Source organism: Neopsephotus bourkii, unplaced genomic scaffold, assembly GCF_033783945.1.
Source record: "Neopsephotus bourkii isolate Nb327-2 ecotype Australia unplaced genomic scaffold, CSIRO-AGI_Nbou_v1 NB_1624, whole genome shotgun sequence".
In the NCBI taxonomy this organism is placed as follows: Eukaryota; Metazoa; Chordata; class Aves; order Psittaciformes; family Psittacidae; genus Neopsephotus; species Neopsephotus bourkii.
The window spans coordinates 5,493,440-5,519,431 of record NW_026902099.1 but is presented as its reverse complement, the minus strand read 5'-3'; the positions used below and the strand labels follow the sequence as shown (position 1 = coordinate 5,519,431).

The 25,992-nt window shown below is 38.0% G+C and overlaps 1 protein-coding gene across 8 annotated transcripts in view; it reads right to left on the bottom strand.

Moving 5' to 3' along the window:
- Nucleotides 1–25,992, bottom strand: part of GRM8 (glutamate metabotropic receptor 8) — a 339,445-nt gene that overhangs the window by 44,960 nt on the left and 268,493 nt on the right. For all 8 annotated transcript variants that reach the window (XM_061372937.1, XM_061372932.1, XM_061372933.1 and 5 more), the window contains one exon: nt 12,025–12,161. In XM_061372937.1, the coding sequence (XP_061228921.1) occupies nt 12,025–12,161 (137 nt within the window). The remainder of the gene's footprint in view (nt 1–12,024; nt 12,162–25,992) is intronic.

The following is a 25,992-nucleotide window of genomic DNA, read 5'->3' as shown; positions in this document are numbered from 1 at the left end:
GTTAAAGGTCTCAAAGTAAAAATTAAACTAATTCTAACCTGCATAACCTGTCCTACAAAATAATATTGACACGTAAATAATGTATTTGCTTTCACTCCCACAGCTTACTCACAAACCAAAACTTCAATTGCATGAAAGGCTATACAATTCCACAAATAATAATAAGGTCTCAATCCTGAAGAACTCACATTCAAACTATAAGGTAAAGGAGAGCAGAATATTAGCAGAACAGAGAAAAGGACATCTTATAAACTGCACTTGAAATGTTAAGAAAAGTTGTCCTCAACTCAGCAACCTTGTGCCTTAATTGACTCTGACAGAAGAACAGACAAGCTCGGCTGAAATGTAAGAATCAAGTTTATTTCCCTGTCTCAAGAAAAGAGGCACTATACATAAACCACTCCTGACACATTTGTCCAGCCTGGTTTGAGGAAAAAAAGCTGTTTAAATGTGAAGTACATTCTACCCTGAAGCACTACAAAATCCTAACCGAGACGTATGTTTTGACATTACTTTAAGATGGTTTTCCAGTATAATAGTTTGTGTCATCTTTGGCAGCTCCTGTTAGTGAACAGTTAGATCTTCCCACAATACTAATTTTGAATTTCCAGCACTATGTAAGCACTGGCCCTTTAAATACAGTTCCAGTCAGGTAACGAAATTATATATAAAAGGTATGAAGGTCTGAGCTCATTCAGAACTGGCAGAAAACAGACTGTTTTATACTGAGATTTTCAGCAGCAGGGGAAGAGCTCTCTCTGTCAGGTCTATGCTGCTGCTGTGGATGAATAATTCAATTGAAAATTCTGTGGAGAAGCTTAGTGATCTGGCAGGCACAAAACAAGCATGAGGAAGTTTAAACTTGAGAAAATACCACACAGCAGAGATAGAAATAAAACCAAAACCCAACAAAATAAAAAATAATTAAAAAAATCCTTGTTACTAAGGAAAGATTAACACATTCAAAACGAGTATTTTCGAAAGCCAGGGGGTTTATTCCACAATACTTAAAGGACTGACTGAAGACACAGAAAGCTCTTGAGACTTTATGGGGAAGTATGGAGGACTTGCAAATGGGAAACCTTGTGCTTATGCTCAGAAAATGAGGGAAAAGGTGGAAAGAAGACAACAGGGAATTATCAATCATTCACTTTAACTTGAATTCCCAGAAAAAGTCCTGAAAGAAATAAACAAACATATTTCACAAACACAGTGAAAACAAACAAGACAAATAACAGCCAAAAGAGATCTGTCAGCAACGACCTGTCACATTTCCTTCAGTGAGAGGGTAACAGCCGTTGTGGATGAGAGGCAAGCAGCTAGGTGTTATTTATCTTAACATTAGAAAGAATTTTGACACCATCTCAATTATACTTCCAGTCATAAGCAACCTATTGAAACATATCTACACCCTAAGGTCCAGGTGCAAATTATATCAGCAAGCTATAGGAAGATAAAATTTGTTATTGATTCACTGACAGAAGTGAAGGGATGGTACAGGGTGGGGCCTGGAAAGATCTAGTCTGAGTCTGCTATTATTCAATGCTTGTAACAACCACTCTGGATGATAAAATAACGTATATGGCGATCAAATTTGGGCAATAACAGTAGGAAAGGCTGAAGCTATGCTGAAGGTCAGGATACTTATTTCAAAGGATACTGCAGTGTCTGAAAAAAAGGAAACATGCAGTTTAATAGGGACAACAAACAGGTAACACATTATGGGTCAGGAAGGATAGAGAGATAGCAGCTCCTCAGAAAAGAGAGATCTCAGGGCTCTGGTGTTGAAACAGTGTCATACTGTTACAAAAGGGGCAAATGCCATACTGAGAAATGCAGATAGATGGAATAACCTTTCACCTCTGCCCTGCACTCTTAAATAGATGAAATTTTGTTTCTCCTGTACTCTCTGCACTAGTGAGACTTCAGCCAGAGCACTTTGTGAAGGCTGGATCATTGTGTTTTAGTCTGAATGAGAATCAAATAGGGAGTCCAGGGGAAATAAGCAAAGATCAGAAAAGTCTCTAGAAAACATGGTCTATGCGACTAAATTGAAAAAAAATGACGTTGCATAACCTGAAGAAATAACATAGCCTAGGGGATAAAGAACCAGTTTTCAAATACATGAAAAGGATTAAAATGTGCTCAATATATACTGGATAAAGGAAGAATTAACAAGCTTAAATTACAGCACATGAATGTAAAAATGCTAGCTAGATACCTTCTTGAGAGCCCTTTACCTGTCTTCTGTAGTGCTAGGGCACATTTCAGGTGCTAAATATTTTAAGCACAAATAAAAAAGCTAAGAATATAACTAGGCCAGATGAATAAAAAAAAAAAAAAAAAAATCCAGTGTATTCTCGTGACAGCTAAATCCTTCAGACTGCCTTTTGTGCTTTTACAGAACATCTATTAAAAAAACCAATTTTTTACATTTAAAAGAATAAAGCAAATCAAAAGAGCTGATGGTCATACTTTTCCTACTTCTTGGCTAATTAATGATACATTTTTAAATAGTCTTATGGGTCGAGCTACTGCACTGATTTTGTTTACAGGGTAAATGCTTCTCTGGAAATGATAGGGAAAGAAGGTTTACATAAAAGGAATCACCACTATCATAACAGTAAACTGTTTTCCACATAGACATAAATGAACATAAATCAGTTTGGGAAGTATTAAGCAGCTCTTGTATAAAGTAATCCAATCTGGAGCCCTACATATGAATGGAAAGCTCTCAAAAGATTCATAGAAAAGCTGTCTTTGCCCAGTAATGCAATGTACAATGCGAAGCAAAAGATCCTAAATAAGTAACCAAGTAACAGGAAATCTATCTTTGAGGTATATTACTCGCAAATCATAGAATCATAGAATAGTTAGGGTTGGAAAGGACCTTAAGATCATCAAGTTCCAACCCCCCTGCTCTAAACCATATCACCCAAGGCCTAGTCCAACCTGGCCTTGAACACTGCCAGGGATGGAGCATTCACAATCTCCCTGGGCAACCTATTCCAGTGCCTCACCACCCTAACAGGAAAGAATTTCCTCCTTATATCCAATTTAAGCTTCCCCTGTTTAAGTTCTAACCCATTACTCCTTGTCCTATCACTACAGTCCCTAATGAAGAGTCCCTCCCCAGCATGCCTATAGGCCCCCTTCAGATACTGGAAGGCTGCTATGAGGTCTCTACGCAGCCTTCTCCAGGCTGAACAGCCCCAACTTTCTCAGCTTGTCTTCATACGGGAGGTGCTCCAGTCCCTTGATCATTCTCAAGGCCCTTCTCTGGACTTGTTCCAAAAGATCCATGTCCTTTTTATGTTGAGGACACCAAAACTGCACACAATACTCCAAGTGAGGTCTCACGAAAGCAGAGTAAAGGGGCAGGATGACCTCCTTCGATCTGCTGGTCACACTCCTTTAGATGCAAAATCAAATAAAACAAATTAATAAAAGCCAGAAAACTTAAGAAATGATGGCTGATGGGGATCTCAGGAGTACTGTTCAGGCCCCAACTCTGAATCAGTTATGCAAAACCAGTCTATACAGTTTACCTGCTCCAATCAGCCCATAGCGCTAGAGACTGCAAGCCTCACAGGCAATGCTGCTAAGTGTTTCATTATTCTCATCATTAGAATCTTCCAGCATGTCTGCATTAATTTTCTCTTACTGTAATTCAGATCCACTAGTTCTCCCGATAGCCAAATTAACTATACCTAACAGTTTGCTCTTCTCGTGAATAATCATTTCTGTATTGAAAGAGATTAACATAACTCCCTCCAGTTCAGTGTTCTCCAGAGTAAACAATCCTAGTTTGCTTAACCTTTCCTTACAGGCATTCTTTTAGATGGCTGGTCATTATCATTGCTTGCAGCTGGACTCTCTCCAGCTATGCTACTTTTCCAAGTGAAGTCACAGTTCTGCTAACGAGGCCATAGCACTGGGGAAGAGAACAGATGGATTACATCACATGTCTAGGAGTTCCTTGATGCAATGGCCTCTGGCGATGTAAATCTGTTAACCATTACAAAGCCATTGCTTAGCTTTATGTCTATGCTTACCATAAAGGGGATTTCACATCAGTTCATGGACTTACTGCAAACATTATTTCAATACTACCTGTTTGGTCCAGGTGCTATTGCAGTAGTACTATTCCCTCACATGCTATTGACCCACTCAACATTAAATCTGGTACTGAAAGCTGAAGTTACAATTAGATTACCTATGCATTCTTCGTTCTCTGCCTTAAGCTGTACTATCAGAATATCAACACTAATACCAGTGATACCAGTTTGGAAATATGGAAAATAATTCCCTCCCTGTCTTTAAATATATTTTTTTAAAGTGTCTGGGAATTGATCATGATGAAAAGTTCTGGAAAAAGATTAGGTTATTATCCTAAAGAATTATACTACTGCAACACGAAGAGAAACTGCAACAAAGCAAACAGAAAAAAAAAACAACATATAGTAATGTTCTGCTGATGGTTATTCTCTTTCATCATACCACAGCCTCTGAATGCCTCTTTCCTTTTACATGTAATGATTTTTAATTTAGCAGTAGACTTCCATTATGTAACAAAAAATGAACAATAATTAAAGTTATCTAATCTAACATTTTTGCTTTTAAGCATGAAAATTTGGCTACTAAATGTAAGGGGCAGCTCAACCTTCAAGTTATAATACATGTACAAATTTTTGTGGGGGAGACAAGAAAGATGGAAGAGACTGGGGAAGAAATGTGCTGGCACTTTATGTTTCACACTGGTATTTTTATTTTTTTTTAATGAGTAACACAATCCATAACCTTTCAAAATCATAAAATCACAACTTTATTCCACATTTCACATATTATTTAGCTTGTATACAGTTGCCATCCACTGTAACTTACTGTTGACTTATCCCTTCTATCTGGCATTGGTCCTTAGTGACTACAACTCTCACATTGACCTCAGACCCTGACAATAAAAAAGAATAAATCCTGAGTCACACTTGTTGACCAGTGCTGAAATCAGGACTAGCTTTGTAAAATCTCTATGTTCAGCCCTGTATAGAATAAAAGAAAACAGCAGCATAACTTCAGTAGAAGAATAGAACAGCCTAAAACACTTCTGCTTGTCTCATTGAGTTTTATTTTTAACCCAGCATCAACAATTTTCAGTCATATAACAGGGATGGAATGTAAGTTTGAATTCTATTGCCCCATTACATATGGGCAGAAGCACACCCTGCAGGTAGTATGATTGCCAGATTTTGTTTATAGACAGAATCATATACAGCCCTAAGTGCTCCTGTTGTGTATTTCACTGTAGCGTGTTCTTTTGTCAAACACAGATCTTGAATTCAGCAATTTGAAAACACCTATCAATTATATAATAGTTACCACAGGAAAAAAAAGGCTCTCTGGCTTCCTTAATGAAATATAGTGGCCTACAGCAAAGCTTGAAACGTATTTGCTGCAGTCAGAGAAAACATCAGAAGCTTCTTGAATTATTTTATTTTACCAGGTCACAAGAAAGGGAACTAATTCATTTTGAATTTGTTACTTCCAAAAGGAATTGACTAATGTTAGTTTCCTCCATAGTTTCCTTCAGGATTTTCCTTGATAATTTACAAGAGTCCTAGAGAAGAAGAAAAATCAAATACTTATTCAAACCTTTTTGTGAAATGGCTGCCTGAAGGGAAGATCATTGTCAATGTGGGGTTCCCAATTTTTACCAGTTCACCAAACACTGTGCTTAAGGCTGATGTTGATTATGGCTGTCTCTCTTATGGTTCTCACATCAGTGTAATCTTAATTTATGGCTTTCTTACTCATAAATCAAGACCATTACAGAAAAATGGATGCCCCTGAGTCATTTAAATTCTTAGTGCATACACTCCATAAATCTGAAAGCTTATATGCCCTATTATTTCTAAGATAATGTTAACAATCTGTCATTGTAAATCTTCCCTTGCCTTTGAACAGAACTCTTATGTTCTGATGATCCCCCCCCAAAAATAAAAAAACAAACCAAAAACCCAACAAAAAAAAAAAAAAAACCCAAGTGAATTCTGTCTTAAAAATGTCATTGTTTTCACTTGAAATTTGCAGTGTTTTGAAATGATTTTTTTTTCTTAAGGAATGATATCACAAAAATTGATATTCACTCAAGCTTTTTAACTGCATCAGCCAAATACGTAATTCTGACAGCACCAATAATTGTGTTTGCCTGAAGTCCCACGAATCAAAATTACTAACCTGGAAGAATATGAATTTGGATCTATATATTTTTTCAGATCAGGTTTTTCAAACACGGATTTTGGTAGACCAAAACAATGTATAAGCTTGAAATGAAATCAGAGAATGTTTTAAATAATATTAAAAAGGACTTTTTTTTAAAGTCAAAATATTAGCTTTTAATATTTTAAACATTTAAACTTTTCTTTTACCAACTGGCATTTAGGTTTCAAAACAGGGCATTTTTAAGGAGGAGAAAAAAGTCCGTCAGAAATGAACCAGAACAAACTGAATGGGTTCCTAAGAAAAGGAAACCGAGAACCTTGCTATTAAAACCTTAGGACTGGGATTATTTCTATTTACTGACACTGACAAAAACATCAGTCAACATCTCAACCTAGTCCTTATTCCAACACTTGCAATACAGAACACAGTTTTTAAGAGGGAATTCATTATTAATCATAAAAAAGTTGATTTCAAATCATAAGTGCCAGAAAAAGCAAGCTTGTTTTCAACAGCTTTCCTCCTACAGAGATTATACGGTTGAGAGCTCAAATTTGCTAAACCCACACATTTGTAGGGAGCTTTTACATGTGACCTGGTATGCAATATGAATAAAACATAACTTTTCCAGGAACAGCTACCTTTTACTTGATTTTTATCCATTATGGAAACCAGATTTTTTTATTATTTTTTTTTTAAAGACAGGACTTTAACTATCAGATTTTTCTGAAAAATAAGTTATCTTCTACTGATGGAGAAAAGAAAATGTGGAAAGCAAACAGAAGACCCTGACAGTTAATTTGTGGGCAATGATCAAAAGCTCTAAGACAATTATTTTTTCCTTCAAAGTGATACTAAAAATTTTTAGCATCTTGTTATTTCTAGTATATTAAGGCCATTTAAAGTCAGCAACCTTAGAGAGTAAAAGAACTTGAAGGATTAAAAATTTACATTGCCAGAATCAGTGATAGTTGTATAAAACGCAAACAGGTTCTTTGAGATTATAGCTAAATGTTTCTAAATTTCTGCTTTGGGAGCTTCTTTCAGAAGAATCTCTCAGAGACTGAGATACCTTATTCAACACCAAGAATTACACAAAAATTTAGATTCTTTTTTAATTTAACTTCTATACTGTGTGTCTCAGCATTGTCACACATGCATTTGTTTTTAACAATTGCAAGAGTAGTAATGATTAATAATTATTAAGTTCCCATATTTGGTAGCTATTGCTGCTTCAGATGAAATCTGAAAGGTCAGTCTGCCTAAAGGAGAGTATTAATGTTACTGACTATAGGGAGGAGCCAGCATCACAGCTAGAAGGGTTTCTGTAGCTGGTAAAGACTGCTGACAAAGAGCCCCTTAGGGAGCATGATACAGCATCTTTATCTAGCCAGAGTCGGCATTTTTTTTTCCTAAAGGAAAAGCCAGAACTGCACCAGGAAAGGAGCAAGGCTGAAGGCTGACCTTTCAGAGTCAGTAAAAACTGAAGAATCCTGAATCCTGAGGGCCAGGCTCAGAGACAGGACTGGGACTGGCCACCAGGTCAGGAGCCATAGCCCACACAATAGACCCCCAGCCAAAACCCTAAAGAAAAAATATTAAAGAACCTCCTAAGGAAAATGATAACACAAATGAAGGGGAAAAAATCAGAAAGAAAAAAGGAAGCCTTTTGATTCAGTTATTTAGACCAAAAACATGTTCTAATCTTAGTTATATTAATTGTTTCAAAAGTTGAACTGTACTAAAAACCTGGTACTTTCATTGTTTGTTTTTCTGTCATAGAAAATAAATAGATGAATAAAAGCTATAAATTTTCTGAAGCACAATACCAGCTATATAGAAGAACACAATCATAAACACATCATAAATACAACATGTTACTGTATAATTTGAGGAAGAAATATCTGTAAAAACAAGATTAGAAGTATCTATGAAGGATATCTATTTGACAGAGATTTATTGAAAATCAGTTACATGTGTCTTCACTAAGAGGAAACTGCAAGACAAAGAAGGATATGGTGGGAAAGTACTATATTGTAAAAGCATCTCCTTTATACAGCAGCAGGGTAAAAATTGCTCTGCCATCTTAATACTGCTTTGCCTTCAATAAATATAGACATTTTCACTGAAACAAATGACAACATTCACTGTGTCCCCTCTGATTCATTGGTAATCAATGGCACCACTTAATTTGCAATATGATGATTTGGAATATTGACATTCACAAAGATTACTTGGGTTTAGTACATTTTGTCTAGTGAGAGGAGGCAACAGTTTTGCCACAGCAGATGATCACGTGGTATAACTATCATTGACATGTTCCAAGTAAGTTTAGGGAATATAGAAACAGATGGAAAACAATTGAACCAGCCAGACATATTATTACTTCTTTCTTTTTTGTTAACATACCAGCTCTTGCAGACACCAATGGAAACTAAGATCCAGCATCTCAAACCCTAACAAACATCAAGAAATAAAGCCCAGTCATTCCTTAGAAATCTTTCAGGTTTTAGATAAATATGAATCAGTCAAGAAACAGGAGTGAAAGGTAAGGAGGGAAACATCTTGCTGAACGAATCTGTTTGCACCGTGCATGTGGGGACCAAGTCCTGAGTGCCTGAATGGCACCCTGGTCTGAACAGGGGATGGTGGGATGAGAGTGGGGCCATGGCACAAGGCTGGGAGAAGAAACACTAACTGTAGAGCAGCGTGCCAGCCCATTCACACCTCCATGACTCCACACACTACTCAGAGCTTGCCTGGACAAGCAGTTGTATCCAGCACATGATCTCATGGAAGTGAAAAAAAAGAGAGGCAAAGAACATCCTAGCATGTCCATTAACAAGAGGTGTCCTTAGATAAATCCTTCCCTGTTAGCTCTGTGGTCAATGCGGTTAGCATGGTGTTGTTTCAGTAGTCTGAGTAGCAGCCAAACTAATCATATTTCCGAGAACTCCCTGGAGTACATACACAACAGGCAGAAATAATGGAACTGAGAAGCTTCAGGCCTAATGAAAATTCTAGCAGAACCCGGGGGGGAGTGGGGGGAAAGGAATAAAAAAAGGCAGATTGGAGTGGAATTAACACTGAAGCAAATTGTAAGGTAGTTTTTAGCTACTACTATATAACTGCTATGTTAGTATTAATATTTGTGAAAAATGTGTGTATCAATTTTTCAGCTCACTTAATAAACACTACATTTCAGGAAACGGAAGCAATTATGAAGATCTGTAATGTATGCTATAATAGTAATAAGGGTTTAACTTTAATGTTTTCCAGAAATTAGTATTTACTATTAATTTTTAAATCTGATTAACCATTTTTTTTTTTAAATTTCAGCAGACATCAGGTTAGTGGAGGGAGATAACACTGCCATACATTCTGCTACACACAGTTTCTGTTTGGTGGTAGGATTTTTTTCTATTTGGGCAGAAGACTTAAATAAATGAGTCCTTGCCAAGTAGTTATAGATATTAAATGGTAGATATGGTAAAGTGGTTTAACAGCTGTGGCTGAGAAAGGGAAGCTATCATATCTGTTACTGTGGGTAGCACTTGGATAATTATTGCAAAGTAGTCTCAACAGGAGAATAATTTGTAAATATTTACTACACTGTCTTTGCTACTCTTCTTCAGGAACCTCTCACATGGAACATCAGAGATGTTCAAAACCACTTTTTGTGATTTTATTAAAGTCATTGCATAAACTCCCTTTGGTGAATCTAGTCATCCTTTCACACCGCTGCCCTTACTGCTGCCCTTTTCATCAGCTGTTATCAAAACAGCACTTGATATTCCACATTTGCAGGGCTACCCATATAGCTAATGTGTCAAGTAAATCCTGTAAATATTGCACAGCTAACAAAAAAGCAGATTAACTTCAGTTTGCTTTTCTCATGACTGCAACTGTCCTCATATGAAGCCATCTTCTGACAGAAAGAAGTGTCTTGGACCACAACTTCTCAAGCACAGGTGCAGTTTGATGTTCAGCTGTCATACAAATATTGTATATTATATTCTCTGAATCTTAGTGGGATGAAGATTTTCAAAGAAAGTGTAATTCCATTCACAAGTAGGGCTAAACTACCACAAAACTTGCAGAACATATTAAGTCAGCAATCAGGAACACCTCCTAAGGATGGGTAAGTAAGTTGTTGTGCCCTTTGTTGCTTTTGCTATTAAGTAATAAGTGACTCTACTAACCCTAGTTCACTATATTTAAAAACTCCAAATTCTCCCTTTATATTTATAATCTTTATAGCAGTAGTTCATCATCCCAGTGTTTCAACTAAATCAGAGGGGTTAGAGAGTCCAAACTTCTCTTTTCCTAAATACGTTTCCATGTCTATTATTTGAAATACCCGGGTAATATATATGTACCTATCATTTTGTCTGTCACCTTCTTTTAAGGGATGGGTTGCTATTTCACTGCCTAACTTAATAATCAGCCTGAGAAATATCAGATATATAATGATTCTGAAGTACCATTTAAAGTAGCAGCCAAATACACAACCCAACCTACTTTCAAATAGAGTTTGGTTCAGATTATTGTGCTATCTTTTACCACCTTCATAAGAAGAGAATGAAAGGGTTTTATTTTCCAGCTGACAAAGAACAAATCATCAACAATTTTAAGGGTTTTGAAATACCGTAATACTCCAATGACTATTCTCCAATGTCAGCATCATAATCAAACCTGTAGAATCATAGAATCGTTTAGATTGGGAAAGACTTTAAGATCATCAAGTCCAACTGTTAACCCAACACTGCCAAATTCACCACTAAACCATGTCCCTAAGTGCCAATTCTACACATCTTTTAAATACCTCCAAGGACTGTGACACAACCACTTCCCCCGGCAGCCTGTTTCAAATCTTGACAACCCTCTTAGTGAAGAACTGTTACCTAATATCCAACCTAACCTCCCCTGAAGCAACCTGAGGCCATTTCCTTGTGTAATCTGGGAGAAGAGACTGACCCCCACCTGGCTACAACCTCCTTTCAGGTAGTTGTAAAGAGTGATAAGGTCTCCCCTGAGCCTTCTTTTCTCTAGGGTAAATAATTCCAGTTGCCTCAGCAGCTCCTCACAGGACTTGTGCTCTAGGCCCTTCACCAGCTTCACTGCCCTTCTTTGGACATGCTCCATCACCTCAATGACTTTCTTATACAGAAGGGCCCAAACCTGAACACACTATTTGAGGTGCAGCCTCACCAGAGCTGAATACAGAGGAACAATCACTTCCCTAGTCCTGCTGGTCACACTGTCTGATACAGGCCAGGATGCCATTGGCCTTCTTGGCCACTTCGTCACAAGATGGCTCATATTGAGCTGGCCATCAGTCAGCAGCCCCAGGTCCTTTTCTGCCGAGCAGCTTTCTGGACATTCTTCCCCAAGCCTGTAACCTTCCATGGGGTTGTTGTGACCCAAGTGCAGGACCCAGCACTGAGACTTCTTAAACCTCATACCATTGGCCACAGACCATTGATTCCACCTGTCCAGATCCCTCTGCAGAGCCTTCCTCCCCTCCAGCAGGTCATCACTCCTGCCCAACTTGGTGTCATCTGCAACCTTAGTGAGGGTGACCTCAATCCCTCATCCAGATAATTGATAAAGATACTAAACAGAACTGGCCCCAGTACTGATCCCTGAGGAACACCATTTGTGACCAGCAGCCAACTGGATTTAACTTCATTCACCACCGTCCTTTGGGCCTGGCTATGCAGTTTTTTATCCAGCAAAGACTATAGCCATCCAAGCCATGAGCATCCAGGTTACCCAGGAGAGTGATTTGGGGAATGGTGCACTTACATTTAGATGAAGTTGGTTAGTCCACTGACCAATTACTTTGTATTCTGTACTTTTGTTGGTGATTTGATACTGAAAAATATCATAGCGTCCAGGAGCATCTCCATTTTCATTGAAGACAACAGGTGTTCCAGCACTCCCTGAAAAAATTAAAAACCAATTAGGATAAATACCTTTAAAGCCATTTTCCAGAAAATACATTTTGCAGGAAAAAAAACCCCAAGTATTAGGGATTGATCAGGGATTCTTTTTGTAATGTAAGGCTAACATGATAATAAATAAAAACAGCCTCACAAAGAGAAAATATGCGTTATTATTATCATTACAAAATCTACCTTACCTATGAGTTAATTAAAGCAATTTTACAAAACATTCTTTTGCAATCTTTTTGATTGTTATTGTTTTATTTTGTGTGTGTGTGTGTGTGTGTGTGCATTACAGAACATTAGGAAATTCTGTGATAAAACATAAGCGGAAAAACTTTTTTTGACTTGCAGAAGGGCACAGTTTCACTTTAGGATGTGAATACAGTGCAGTAGGCACAAAATAGTAACCTTGTAATGACCTTAATAAAGAATTTCCCTCTTAAGTATAAAAACAAAAATAATACTATCAACTTAGGAGCCAACACTCATAGAAGACCTTAGGATGCAAATGTCTAAGTCTCATCACAATTAATATGATCAGTTTCTAGCATTGACCACCTGTGTAACAGTGTTTTATCAAAATAAACTTAAGGATAGCAGCTGTGCTTGTTGCTCTCTCCTCTATACATGACACTGTCTGACAGAGAGGGCCATTCCTGAAACTGTCAAAAGTTATAAATCAACACGCTGTTCTTACTTTGATCAACAAAATGTTCAGAGATTGAAAACTACATGTCTACCTTGGCAACTTGGCCAGCCAAATCAGATCACATTCTGATGAATTCTCTCAAGGTGACATCAAGGATGTGCACTCCCACAGAGACTTTTCAAAAACTACACAAAGAATGTCTTTTTCATCCATCCTGAAAATTCCTATGCATAAGTGAATAATTTTTATAGTTGAGGTTCATTGAAAATAAATTTAAGTATGTTAAAGTTCTATTTCAGTGACTGGAGAATGAAATATATCTTTACTGGGAAAAAAACTAAACCATTACAAAACCCACCCCCTAATGTTTTCATGGTATTCCATATGAATAACCAAGAAAAGAAGAATATCCAGTTGATAGTAAATTCCTACAGTATGACTTGATAATATATTACCCAGAAGCACTAAGTCCACTGTGAGTGATTTCCAGAGAATGCAAAAAAAAAAAAAAAGCTTAAAATTCTGGGTACATATCACGAAGAAGTGATCCAGTAGAAGGGGGAACAGCAAGCTACATGCCCCTGAATTTCAGCATAAATACTTCTTGTATGTCTGTTCATATCTGTATTTTGTTCTCTTGTTTTTTACATCAGCTTTCATACCAAACTGATATTGAGTGAAATAAACAGCACTTTGAGAGTGACAAGTGGCACATTAATTACTGTGCCAATTTCACAGTTCTGCCAGCAAAAGACTGGCTGCAAAAATTAAATGTGAGCAACCATGTAAAACTATAAAAAAATGATGTGTGATAAAGGCTTAAGACCCCATAAACATACCAGACTCAACGCAAAACTTTTGAAAGCTGTTTGTGCTTTGCTCCCTACTCGTTTGCCAGCATGAAGAGCAAGAAAAATGCCAGTCTACAATCTACCAAACAATGAAATTATTCTTCTTTGCTCAAATAGAAGTTTGAGCCAATGAAGTTCTTTCGCCCAATAAACAAATACAGAACTGATGCTGGTATGTAGGTATGAGGGTAACCTTCAAAATATGACTCTCAAGGTAATAACGGAATTCATCCTTCCACTCAGCAGCATTTGAAGAGCTCATGGAAAGAACAGATATCTTTTACCAACAAATACAAAGTGTCCTTTTTATCCCTTAAGACCAATGGAACTTCAGGCATTCTTATGTTCAGCAAGAACAGAGTGAGCTTATAATCTATTGCTGGTTTTAGAAATCGTCTTGTGCTTTTTTATGGGTGAGACAGAGTTAACTTTCTTCATAGTAGATGGTACGGGCCACGTTTTGGGTTTGTTCTGGAAACAGCGTTGATATCACAGGGATGTTTTCATTGTTGCTGAGCAGTGCTTACACAAAGCCAAGGCCTTTTCTGCTCCTCGCACCACCTGACCAGCAAGCAATCTGGAGGTACACAAGGAACCAGGACAGCACACAGGCAGGACATCTTACACCAACTGATCTAAGAGATGTTCCACACCATTTGGTGTCATGCTTAGCATGTAAAGCTGGGGAAGGAAAAGGAAGGGGGACATTGGGAGTGATGGCATTTGTCTTCCCAAGTAACCATTAGGTGTGATGAAGCCCTGCTGTCCTGGAGGTGGCTCAACACCCTGCACGACAATGGGAAATGGTGAATGAATTCCTTGTCTTGCTTTGCTTGTACATGTGGCTTTTGCTTTACGTATTAAAGTGTTTGTCTCAACCCAGGTGTTGCTCACTTTTACTCTACAATTCTCTCCCTCGTCCCACCAGCGGACAGTGAGCGAGTGGCTTTGTGGGTCTGAGTTGCCAGCTGGAGTTAAAGCAAGACACATGTACAAACAGACAGACTATAGTGCCAGCCAGAACCATCTTTCTCTTTGATCTAGCGGTGTGCTCAGCTATTGCACAATATGCTGTGCACCTCAGTCAACAGGGACACAGCATTCTGCTGAATTCAGATGCCACTCCGAGTCCAACAAGATCTTTCTCATATATAAAATTAAGCCTGTTCAAAGCTGAGTCACAGAAAATTCAGACCCCCAAACACTGAGAAGAACTCATTATCCCTCTGTTGAATAGCAGATTTTAGAAAGTATGGTAACAGTCACAGTGCCTTCTGTAAATTTGTTCTAACAATTGTTCTAGCAATGCTAGAACATATTCAATGCTAGCAATGTTCTAAAACTCTTCTAGCAATGCTGCCATAACTAGTAGGTACTGTTAGCAAATGATACTAGACAATTATTTTCAAGTCTATGTCTTAAATCTAATGACCTAGATACCTACCTTTTAGTTCCTTGTTGCTTTGTGGAAACATTAAATGGACCTAAAACAAGGAGACATGGATGGCTATATTGTGTTAATAAACCATTAGCTACATAACCAGGAAAGCAAAGCTTAAAAACATTTGGAAAAAAAATATATCTGGGGATTTTACCAAAGGTTCCCAAAATTATGAATGCAAGATTGTAGAAGAAGCCTTGAAAGAATGAAACTAAAGGCCTCACGGTTATAAACAAATGACTAATGGTTAATTAGTGGTCTTAAAGAAAAAAATCTTAATGTCATCTGAAGAAAAGTATACCCTCATGGATGATCCAGATGAACAGTTCATCTGAGACTGGATGGTCCACAAAGTGAAAAGGTTTTCTGAGAAACTGTACTTTGTTGGATAGTCCATCAGATTAAAATGAATACTTCTGCAGAAAAACTGATTAACACTGTGTAGAGATCAGATAATCAAACCATGTGGAGAAACCTTGTAGCTGACCATAACTAATAGCATCGGTGGGGGAATGTCTAGATTTAGTATATGATTGATGGCTTGGCTTCACGAGCGAAGATTTGGGAAGGGTTTTACCCATGCTTACTACAAGCATGATGACCAAGGGCATGTGGGATATGCAATCTGGTTGGACAAAAGGCAGCTTAGGCAATCAGGGAGTGTCTGACCAGGACTGTCATCTCCTGAGCGATCTTGAGCTACCCATGCACTGGTCCGCCCACACTCAAGGTTGGATCTGCAGCTTCCCATGCACCTTGTCACCTACTGTTTCGACCCTCACCTGTCCATACAGACAAGTGAGAGTAAGCCTTCCCAGCCTGCGCAGTGGATTTTTTAGGTGAGGCACATCTTGCACAGAACTGGCCCCACCCTTTACACCTGAGGTTCAACTGCCACAGCCTAGTTAACTAGGATGGTGACAGCAAAGTCCTCAGGTTGTAGGTTTTATAAGAATGTCCTTCTCTTAGATGGAAGACCTTACAAGGCTAGACGAGCTCCATCTGCCCAGGTTTGAAGATAGGAGTTTTCCTTCTCCTGTGAGGAAGGCCTGACTTCGCTAATGAAGATTCGGGAAGACCTTTACCCACGCATTCTGAACAAGACTGTCATCACCTGGGTCAATCACAAGTGACCAATGACGCAGTAGCACAACAACAAACGTGAGCTGGGTTTAGGTTTAGTATATAAAGCTGCAACAAATGCCACTGAGTTTTTCAACTGCCTTTTTTTTTTTTTTTTGACAACTAAATATGTAGAATTGAGCATTCCTTATACCTGGTACTGTAATGCCACATATGCTTATATTGTGTATTGTTACCATTACAAGGAATTGCATCTTAGTTCTAGTTTAAGACATTGAGTGCTTAATTGCTCCACTTAACGGTCATTGAGGTCTGGCTGCTAAATTTAAATGCAACACACTGCAGAAAGAAATACAGAGCACAATACTGACATGACATAGCGAGCCCAGATTATATGAATTCCAGCTTAGATAAGTAGGTTTTGGATAGTGTATTTAGCTTAGAGATGATCTTGGATATCCCCATCCAGGAACCACATTTATTGGATACAATCATAGGAAAATGTTACTTTTGCTTAGGAAAAATGTGCCTGTAATGGCAGTGGAGACCACTTCAGACAATACAAAGCAGCCCATGTTTTTTTTTTAATATTTTCACTACTTTAATAAACCTTTTCTGTTTTCATAATTTGTCAAGAATCATTTAATAAGATAGTTAAAGAGCAGTGAGGGACCTGTACCTTTGGGCCTTTTTACATTTCATTTTCTGTATGCTTATGTTGCCAAGAGTAATTTTAAACCATCATTGAATCAGGTAATGGCATTCAATCTGTCACCATCTTAACTAAATTTTTTACATGGTTTGGATGTGTAACAGGATTACATGGTAGGATTTCAAGAATATACAATAAGCTTGTCTAACTACTGAAAAATCATGTGTGAGCCTCCATCTTCATGCTTTCTTTGTGCAAAACACATTCATTTCTTTTTTTTTTATATATATAAACTTAGTTCCTAACTCATTTTGAGATCTGTTTCTGAAGTCTGTCATTGTTGAGTATCTCACGAGTACTTTTAGAATTCTTTCTTTTTTTTCTTCTTATGTATAACCATAGACTGATAAGTGGAAAGAAAATTTCAAATTTTACAATGAAGCATTGTTCAGAATGTTTATAAACTTGTTTTGAAATCACACGCTTTTACAGTTAAAAGGTCAAAACCAGAAGGAAAATGCAGCTCATTTAAAGTTTTCAGCCTGTAAAGGAAAGACCAGCAAAGGAAAGATCAGCACTTTAGGGTAAAAGTATTCATTTTTCTATACAGAAGCTACTTAACCAAAAGGGACAAATGGAATAAGATACAGTGAAAGAGACATGTAAGCAGACCTCCATCCATCCTTTGTAGATATCACAGCATGAATCAATTACACTGTCCAAACGGCAGAACTGTAGCTACTTCCAATAATGTGATTCAAAATACAAAGAAATACCGTGTTGTGCACCTGAACTGGTGCCCTGGATTTTTCAAGCCATAAACATAAGCATTTGCCTGCTACTGGACATTCTTTTAACAGCCACAAGTACTGTAAAGACGATGTGGCCATGTAAAAGCTTCAGAGACTTTGCTGTATTGCACACCAAATCCTTTAGATTTTTTTAAACACTGAATAGCTGATAAACAGATCCTGCTTCAAAATCACTCCAAAAAAACAGACTGAATAAATAATTTCCATAAACCTTATAGAAAAATGCATTGTAGAGTAGTTTTGTCACCATTCATTTGAAGACAATCCATATCCACAGCATAAAAGAAGGTTACATTTTATTAAGCCTAAGGCCACATTTACTTATTGTAGATATAAAGTAATAATATGGTACTGAAAGAAATTATCCCTCCTCCTTCCCAGTTTACAGCCAGCAGCATTAAACACTGGGTGTTAAACTAGCCCATTAGCTAAACATTACTGTAGCAATGTGTCTGTGACCTCAGCTGTTTATGAGCCTTGCAAAATACAGCTTAAACTAGCCAGACATGATATTTAGAGAAGAAAAAAATAGTAAAATGCGTAAGGTTTTTAATTTAGAATCAAGGATGCAATGGATTCTTTTGAATTTTTAATGCCTTACACCCATGTCAAGGAGGACTCTGATAAACAACTGTTTTGTGACAGGTCCTTTGTGCACTGAACTTGAAAATTCATTCTTTTGAAGAAATCGTTAAACATGTACCTTGATATTCTTAAGATGCTGCTCAGCAACTATCTTATCCTGCATGTTTCTTCTTTATCAAGTTACATTTCACATGGATCTGAACTATTCCTAATGCAAACCATAATCTTAGTTCACTGTGAGGTTATGAAGTACACTTGCTTAGATGCCTTCCAATGAAGTTTACATCTCTGGTAGTGGGAAAGAAGTTGGAATAACTGGAAACCCACAAGTCACATATAGTGGTAGCCAACTGCTTATTAACATGGTTAATCTGTAATGGTTCCTAAAGTAAGAATAGTTGTGAGACTCATTAAAAAAAATAAAAATAGATCTGTTAAATTAAATCAACAGCCTTGGATTTTTCTTATATGAAAATCTCTAATAAAAAAATCACTTATTATAAGGCACTGCTACTTCAGTGCCTGGACAGAAGTGTGAAAAAGTGGTTGTGTTGATACGTATTACAAGTGCTATTTTCAGAATATTACAACTCTAGTGGAGCTGATTCCATTACAAAGCTTTAAACCAGATACAAATCTGTTATTTCGTCAGATTTCAGCAGCTTGATATTAATTTAGTTTTTTTAAACGGAAATGAAGATTACTTAAGGTAAATCTTCATCCTTTGAGCTGCTCCACATAGGCTGTTTTATCAGTTATGAATCCTAATGCAATCAGCACAGATTTAGGAGTACCTTTAAGGGAATGTAAATCAAGCAATTTATTGTACACTATGATACAGTTAAATGTTGAGTATTAAAAAAATCTGCACCATCTGTTAGAATTTAGCTTTACTGGAAGAACCCTCAGATTTATAGGATCAACCCTTATTTCATTAATTTATACAATTAATTTCAAGTGTTAGAGGTGGGGGTTCAGACTCTTTAATTAACATTTCATTTAAATTAGCTGTTAAAAGGACAAAGTTCTACAGAGATATACAGGAATTAAATTGTTCTCAGTAAAGTAGAAAGAAAGTAACAATTTGATCTTTCAGTATGGGAAGTTCCCAAAGAAGTTTCCCATTTGTAAAATTAAACAAAAAATTTGTCACTGATAAGTATTTTAAGAAGACAAGTAAAATAGGTTGAAATGAAATCAATGGAAAAAGAGACACAAGCTGTTAAAACATTTAATACTTGTAAAACCAAAACAAAACCAAAAACAAAATAGAGAATTATAAACAACTAATCAGAGCTAAAGTTCGTAAATGTTAAGCTGGCAGACAAAGGAAGAATACACACTGTATCAAATTATGTAAGGTCTGTGCTAAATGAAGCCATTATCTGTTCAATCACCATACAACAGACATTTTCAAACAATGAACAATGTGGTTATTAGAATAACAAATAATGATTGTCCTACACCTATACAAATTCTGAAAAGACTTTTCTTTATGCTTTACCTAAATATCTCAGTTCAAGATTAGGACAATAAAACAGTAGTGCCTCCAGTTGCTGTAAACATAGGCACTTACTGACATTTTAGATATCCTAAGAAACTGGAGACATCCACACAGATATGCAGGATATGCATAAGACAGAGAACCTGTGCCTTTTTGAGCCAGCATCTGGAGGCCAGATGGATACCCTCGGGTATCTGAAATGGCATTCAATACCCATGTTTAGGCAATTTATTTTACTTACTAGAGGCAGATTCTGGCTGCTCATATATGAATGCACAAAGCAGAACCAAATTGAAACTGAGAGCGCTACAGGAAATTAATTATATACAGATTTGGGGCATATGTGATATAAATTATGGAGTCACCAAAAGGCTCTTAAAGAAAGTAAAGAATTTGGTCTAAAATAAACTGATATAAATCAATTCCAAGTCTCTCAGTACAACTTTATATTATTGAAGCTGGTGGACAAGAATTTTAGTTGTCATTCTGCAGACATGGGTATGATTTACTTGATGTCTCGATCATCAGCACAGTTCATTTCACCCCTGCATGAGAACATCAGTCAGGTATCATGAACACATAGTATTTAAAATAACAAATAACAAGTAGTACATTTTTCTTTCCAGAATGTATTAGAAGATCTTGTCACAACAAGCACAGAGACATGTCTCGTAAAACTTACCCTAAAATTGCTAAAATTTTATTTTATTGCTATAAATATACAGCCAACAGTATAGGTATATTAAAAAGCAATTTGCTTCATAATTCATTAGTATATCGATCAATGGTTATTAAAAGTGATGGTCTAGGCACAACTTTGGATCGTGAGGGCTTTCAGCTAGTAATTGCAAGAATAACATACAGGAGTGTCCTGGGTTTAGCAGTAGCAGTCATTTTTCTCTTTCTTGGTAGCTGGTGCAGTGCTGTGTTTTGACTTTCGGCCTGGGAACAGAGCTGATAAAAATGATGCTTTGGTCTGGCCAAGGACTTTGTGAGCCTCATGCGCTGCCAGGGAGTAGGGGAAGCCGGGAGGAAGCAGAGACAGGACACCTGACCCAAACTGACCAAAGAGGTATTCCATACCACAGCACGTCATGCCCAGGATGTAGTTGAGGGTTACCTGGAAGAGCAGGGACGGCAGGGTTGGAGGAGGTATCGGTTGGTGCTTGGTCGGGGGGGGGTGGGGGGGGGGGGCAGTTATTGGTTGGCTGGTGTTGAGGTGTTGTATTCTCTTCCCTTGTTATTTCCTTTATCATTATTATTATTGGTGGCAGCAGTAGTGATTTGTGTTATACCTTAGTTACTAAACTGTTCTTATCTCAACCCGTGGGAGTTGCATTCTTTCTGATTCTCCTCTCCATCCCTCCAGGAGTAGGGGGAGGGCACGAAGGGGGGGAGTGTGTGAACAAGCTGTCTGGCTGGGGTTAAACCATGAAAAGGAGAAAAATACTTCTATGCTTCCTTTGTTCCCTACATTCTGTCCCCAAACATCTGCTATTGGCCACTCTCAGCAAAAGTCCTACACTAGTAAAATTTTTGTTCATATCCTATGACAAGTAATACTTGCTCCTGAATGCAAATGGACAGGAGTCTATCTCCTCTCCTTACAGCACCTTGAGTCCACTAACAGACAAGTATGCCTGTAATACTACCACATCACAGAATAAACTTCATGTTTTGCAAGATAAAGAATTAAAATTGCTAGACAGCAGTCCTGCTGTGGTGACATAGTATTTTGAAGGCAGTTTTGTTTCTCAGCCTGGGAGGATCTCATTCTCTGCATAGTGAAGCTATGCTCTACCTTCACCTCTCCTCCCAGAGGTGGGGCAATACTATGTGAACAACTTTCTCACCTCCAGGGCTAACTGAGAAGGGTAGGAGATGTAGATGAGCTCCTTTACACATATGTACTAAAGCAAGGCAGGCATTAGCACTGCGTCATTGGCAGAAACATCCACCAGGCCTAGGAAAGGAGTGTGAAGAAAGGAGGTTCTGATGGCGTAGTGCTCTGCTAACAGGCAGGGTACACCACAAAATGACCACATGCTAGCTGTATAGTATGCACATTTTGTTAAACAAGCACACTAACGTGAATATGCACACTAAAGCAAGCAATAAACAAATCAGATACATGTAAGTACAGAGGAAAGTTAGAAATGTATCAAATCATTACTGCATAGGGAGAACAGAGATTAAAAAGAAATACATCACCAAATACCACTGAATCATCATCCAGGCCCACACTTTAAGCTGGGAATCCCCACTGCAGCCAATGCAGGAGTCTCAGGTAACTGGGAAAGCTCCTGTGTGGTGCCTCCACCCATAGGTGAGCCTTCGGATTCAGCCACAATAGGGTCCTTCTTTTATACCCTTAGAAAAACAACTGGCTTTATGCCAGATCTGTAATTGTTTATTCATGGGGTCGTGCAGTTTCTCATGATCTCACTGCTGTCCATGCCAAGAGTGCTGGCCAGAAACCCTGGGGAGGTCAGGTATGAAGGTCATAGAACAGCTACTCATCTATATTTTCCTACTTCTTTCCAACAGTCACGAGGAACATAAACATGCATACTTTACCAAATACACTTTGACAAAAAATATACTTTGTTATGTCTCTCAGTCATGAGAGGGAATCATCTCTCAGCGAGGTTTCCACCCATTACAATTAGGAACTACTGAGGAAAAGAGAATGAGCGCCTCTGGACCTCCCCTGCCATGTTAGCTTTGTTTCTTTCATCTCTGGAAAAGGGTCAGCCCTGTTCTCACAATGACATCAAGAATACATAAGGAATTGCAGAGAATAGAGGAGGCAGAGAGTGAAATAAAAAGCTTTCCATTCCCTACATGTAGTCAGAAAGCCCAGTGTTACTAGAATACTTGGAAGAATCCACCCTGCTTATATTCGGCACTCTTTTTTTTTTTTTTAAGATCTATGGCATACATTGTGTGTAGGAGAAGACTGGTTCAGATCTGAAGCTGAAAATCCCAGTAAGTCAAAAACACACAACAGGCTCTGGGTACAATATTGTATGCAATGGGGACACATAACTTAATTCCTTAAAAATCATCACATGACACAAAATTCAACTGCAGGATAAATGTTACTCCACTAATATACTTAAATAGTAGCAAGGTGGTATGATATTATGTAGTACAAGCTAATACCTTGTAGTGGAAGAAGAAATTTTAAGAGGGTAGCTAGGTTTTAGGGGTAACAACTATACAAATGTGTAAATAAATGCATGAAATTTTGTCTGCAAGATATTATAGACTGGATAGTATCAAATGTTCTTGGGTGGAAAATGTTCATTGGAATATTATCAAGTATATGTTCATATTTTTACAAAATGTACTGTTGGGTATTTTTTGGTTTTAAATATTTTGCAGCACTAGTGATAGCAAGCACAGGAATAGCAAGCACAGTTCTTGTAATGCTCCTGAGAAGAGTTCATGGTTATGATTTTCCACAAGAAAAAAAATTAAAGAAAATTAGGTAGTTTATACATGTGCTGTGAAGTAAGTGGAGTGAAGCATGAAAAAATTTACCACAAATACAATTGCAAGTCCTTTGTTTCAGTATTGTTAAAATGAATACACTTCAGGTAGACATGCATTTCTCTACAGAATCATGATCACCTCCAGTACCCCGTAACACAACCATACAATAGATACCCAGTTTAAAAGGGCCTTCACATAATTAATTTCCATTCTTATGATTTTAGAGGGAAAAAAGCTCTTCCAAGAAGCTGTAGCTATATAGTTTCATTAGAAGAGGCACACTGGATTGAGGACATCCAGGAGTGTTGAAGAACTTCTGCATTAGCAGTTTTTTCTTAACAAAAACTGTAATTAATGTGTACTAAGGAAGCACAGAACAACCCCCATCTGACCATAAATCTGGAAATCAGTTTATCATGGGGTGTACAAAAAGAACACATGCAAACATCTGCAAGAGCTACATGGTGTGAAGAGCTTGGGTACACCCTTCCTTTATCTGTCTTCAGCAGTAGCCAGTCTTCAATGCCTTATGAGATACTGAGGGTCCTCCTTTTACTACTTCTTCCATTTTCCCTGTTTTGTGACATTATCTGAGGAGGGTGGTGTTATGCTTCATTTTCTCTGCATCTCCCCTTTTTTAATTGTTGTTATTGGTTTTCTTTTACTAGATCCATAAAGATGTACTTATTTCAGCACTTCTGACAATACAGACTGTCACTGAAATACACAGTACTTGCACTGGGGTCACCTGCTATGTTCATCAGGTCTTGTCTAGGTAGATCATACCTAGGGCACTGTACATTATACAAGAAAAATACCTGTTCCCTTCCTGCATTCATGTACATTTGTTATGCTACAGCAATGCTCCTATTACAATAAATAAAAGTATAAATGTTCATATATTTATCTCTTTATTAATTTAATTTTTCAAAGAGTTCTAGCCAATGTCTTGAGTAAAACTATGGTTTTATTAGGCTCCTCCTTTTTTTGCTTTAGTAATTTCCTCTGGAATAAGCACTTCTGCTCAGTTCTACTAAAAGTACTCTTACAGCATATTTTCTACTCTGCATCTCACTTTTGGCACTGTGAAACTTCTCTGGTAAGAACCTATCAAACTGACAGTTGGCAGAGTGTCTTTGATGATATCAGGCTTTTCTCATCAGCCTGCATTTACTGAATATGGAAAGGCAGAATTGAGCTACAGCTCTCCTACTTCTGACTCCAGTATAAGCATTTATTTCAGGCCAGGATAAAAACATGCCAACCAGACACATGCAAACCTCTGTAGAATTCAGAAGTCAAAAGACAGTAGTAAGACAAAGTATTTCAGATAAAGAAACAGCTTCAGTGAATATCAGTGACTCACAAGGGCCTGAACAGTCTCAGAAAGAAATAGAACAATACCTTTCCACTCCAGAACAGTATCTCTAGTACTGAACCATGCAGAATAAAAGATGTGGAGCTAAGCAAAAGCCCAAATAGATGTGGGGCTCATACAAGGAAATGGATCAAAGAGAGCCACACTACAAGAATCAATACAGAAACTGTCATGTTCAAGAACAAGTTAAAATGCAAGGCATGTCTTCATCAAAAAAAGAGCATCTGAAGAGCTATCTATACTTTCAGCTGCTGTTGCACAGAAGGTACTGCAGTTTGTTCTTCTCAAGCAGCTCTTCTGTACTAATAGATTCCTGAGGCCGATAGGAGGCAAATGCAAGCACTTTGCCTGAGGTGATAGCTGACTGTAGAGCAAAGCAGTACCCTGGTGAGGAAAGGTAACTACCATCTTCACAGTAATTGTTAAAATGGCATCAAAATGGCAAAAGGCGTAAATGGTTCTGTTAACAGGCATCATCCCCAGGTACAGGGACTTCTGTCCCAGCTCCAGCAGAGCTTTACTTTGTGATTCTGCTCCTCTGCCTCCAGGCTCTCCTCTTGAAGTCTTCACCTGATGAGCTCACTTCAACAAAATAGGGCTTTACATGGAGTTAATCTGCACAATGGTCACTACCTGTACTGAAACTGATGGCTGCACTTTGACACAGTTTCTGTCATAAGCTTCTTTTTCTGTGATATTTTTAAATGTAAGGAGAAAGTTTGGAATCAGAGGGGAAGGAAATAGTCACTCTCTCAACTAACCTAGACAATGGTCAAAATTCTCAGAGAACAAAATGTATTTCATGATGTTAATACTGACATGCAATCATCGAATCATAGAATCAATGAGGTTGGAAAAGACCTTCAAGAACATCAAGTTCAATTGTTATGCAGGACTGCCAAGATCACCACTAAACCATATAACTAATGGGCTTATCTACATGTTTTTTGAACACTTCCACGGATGATGATTCCACCAGTTTCCTGGGAAGCCTGTCTGAAGCCTGTTCCAACCCTCATCTGGCTACAACCTCCTTTCAGGTAGTTGTAAAGAGTTATAAGGTCCCCTGAGCCTTCTTTTCTCCAGGTTAAACAACCCCAGTTCCCTCAGCTGCTCCTCATAAGACTTATGCTCCAGATCCTTCAGCATCTTCATTGCCCTTTTCTGGACCCACTCCAGAACCTCCATGTCTGTCTTGTAGTGAGATGCCCAGAACTGAACACAGGAGTCAAGGTGTGGCCTCACCAGTGCCCGGTACAGGGGAACAATCACTTCCCTGGCCCTCCTGGCCACACTATATCTGATACAGGCCATGCCATTGGCCTTCTTGGCCACTTGGGCGGAAGCTGGCTCATGTTCAGCTGCTGCTGAC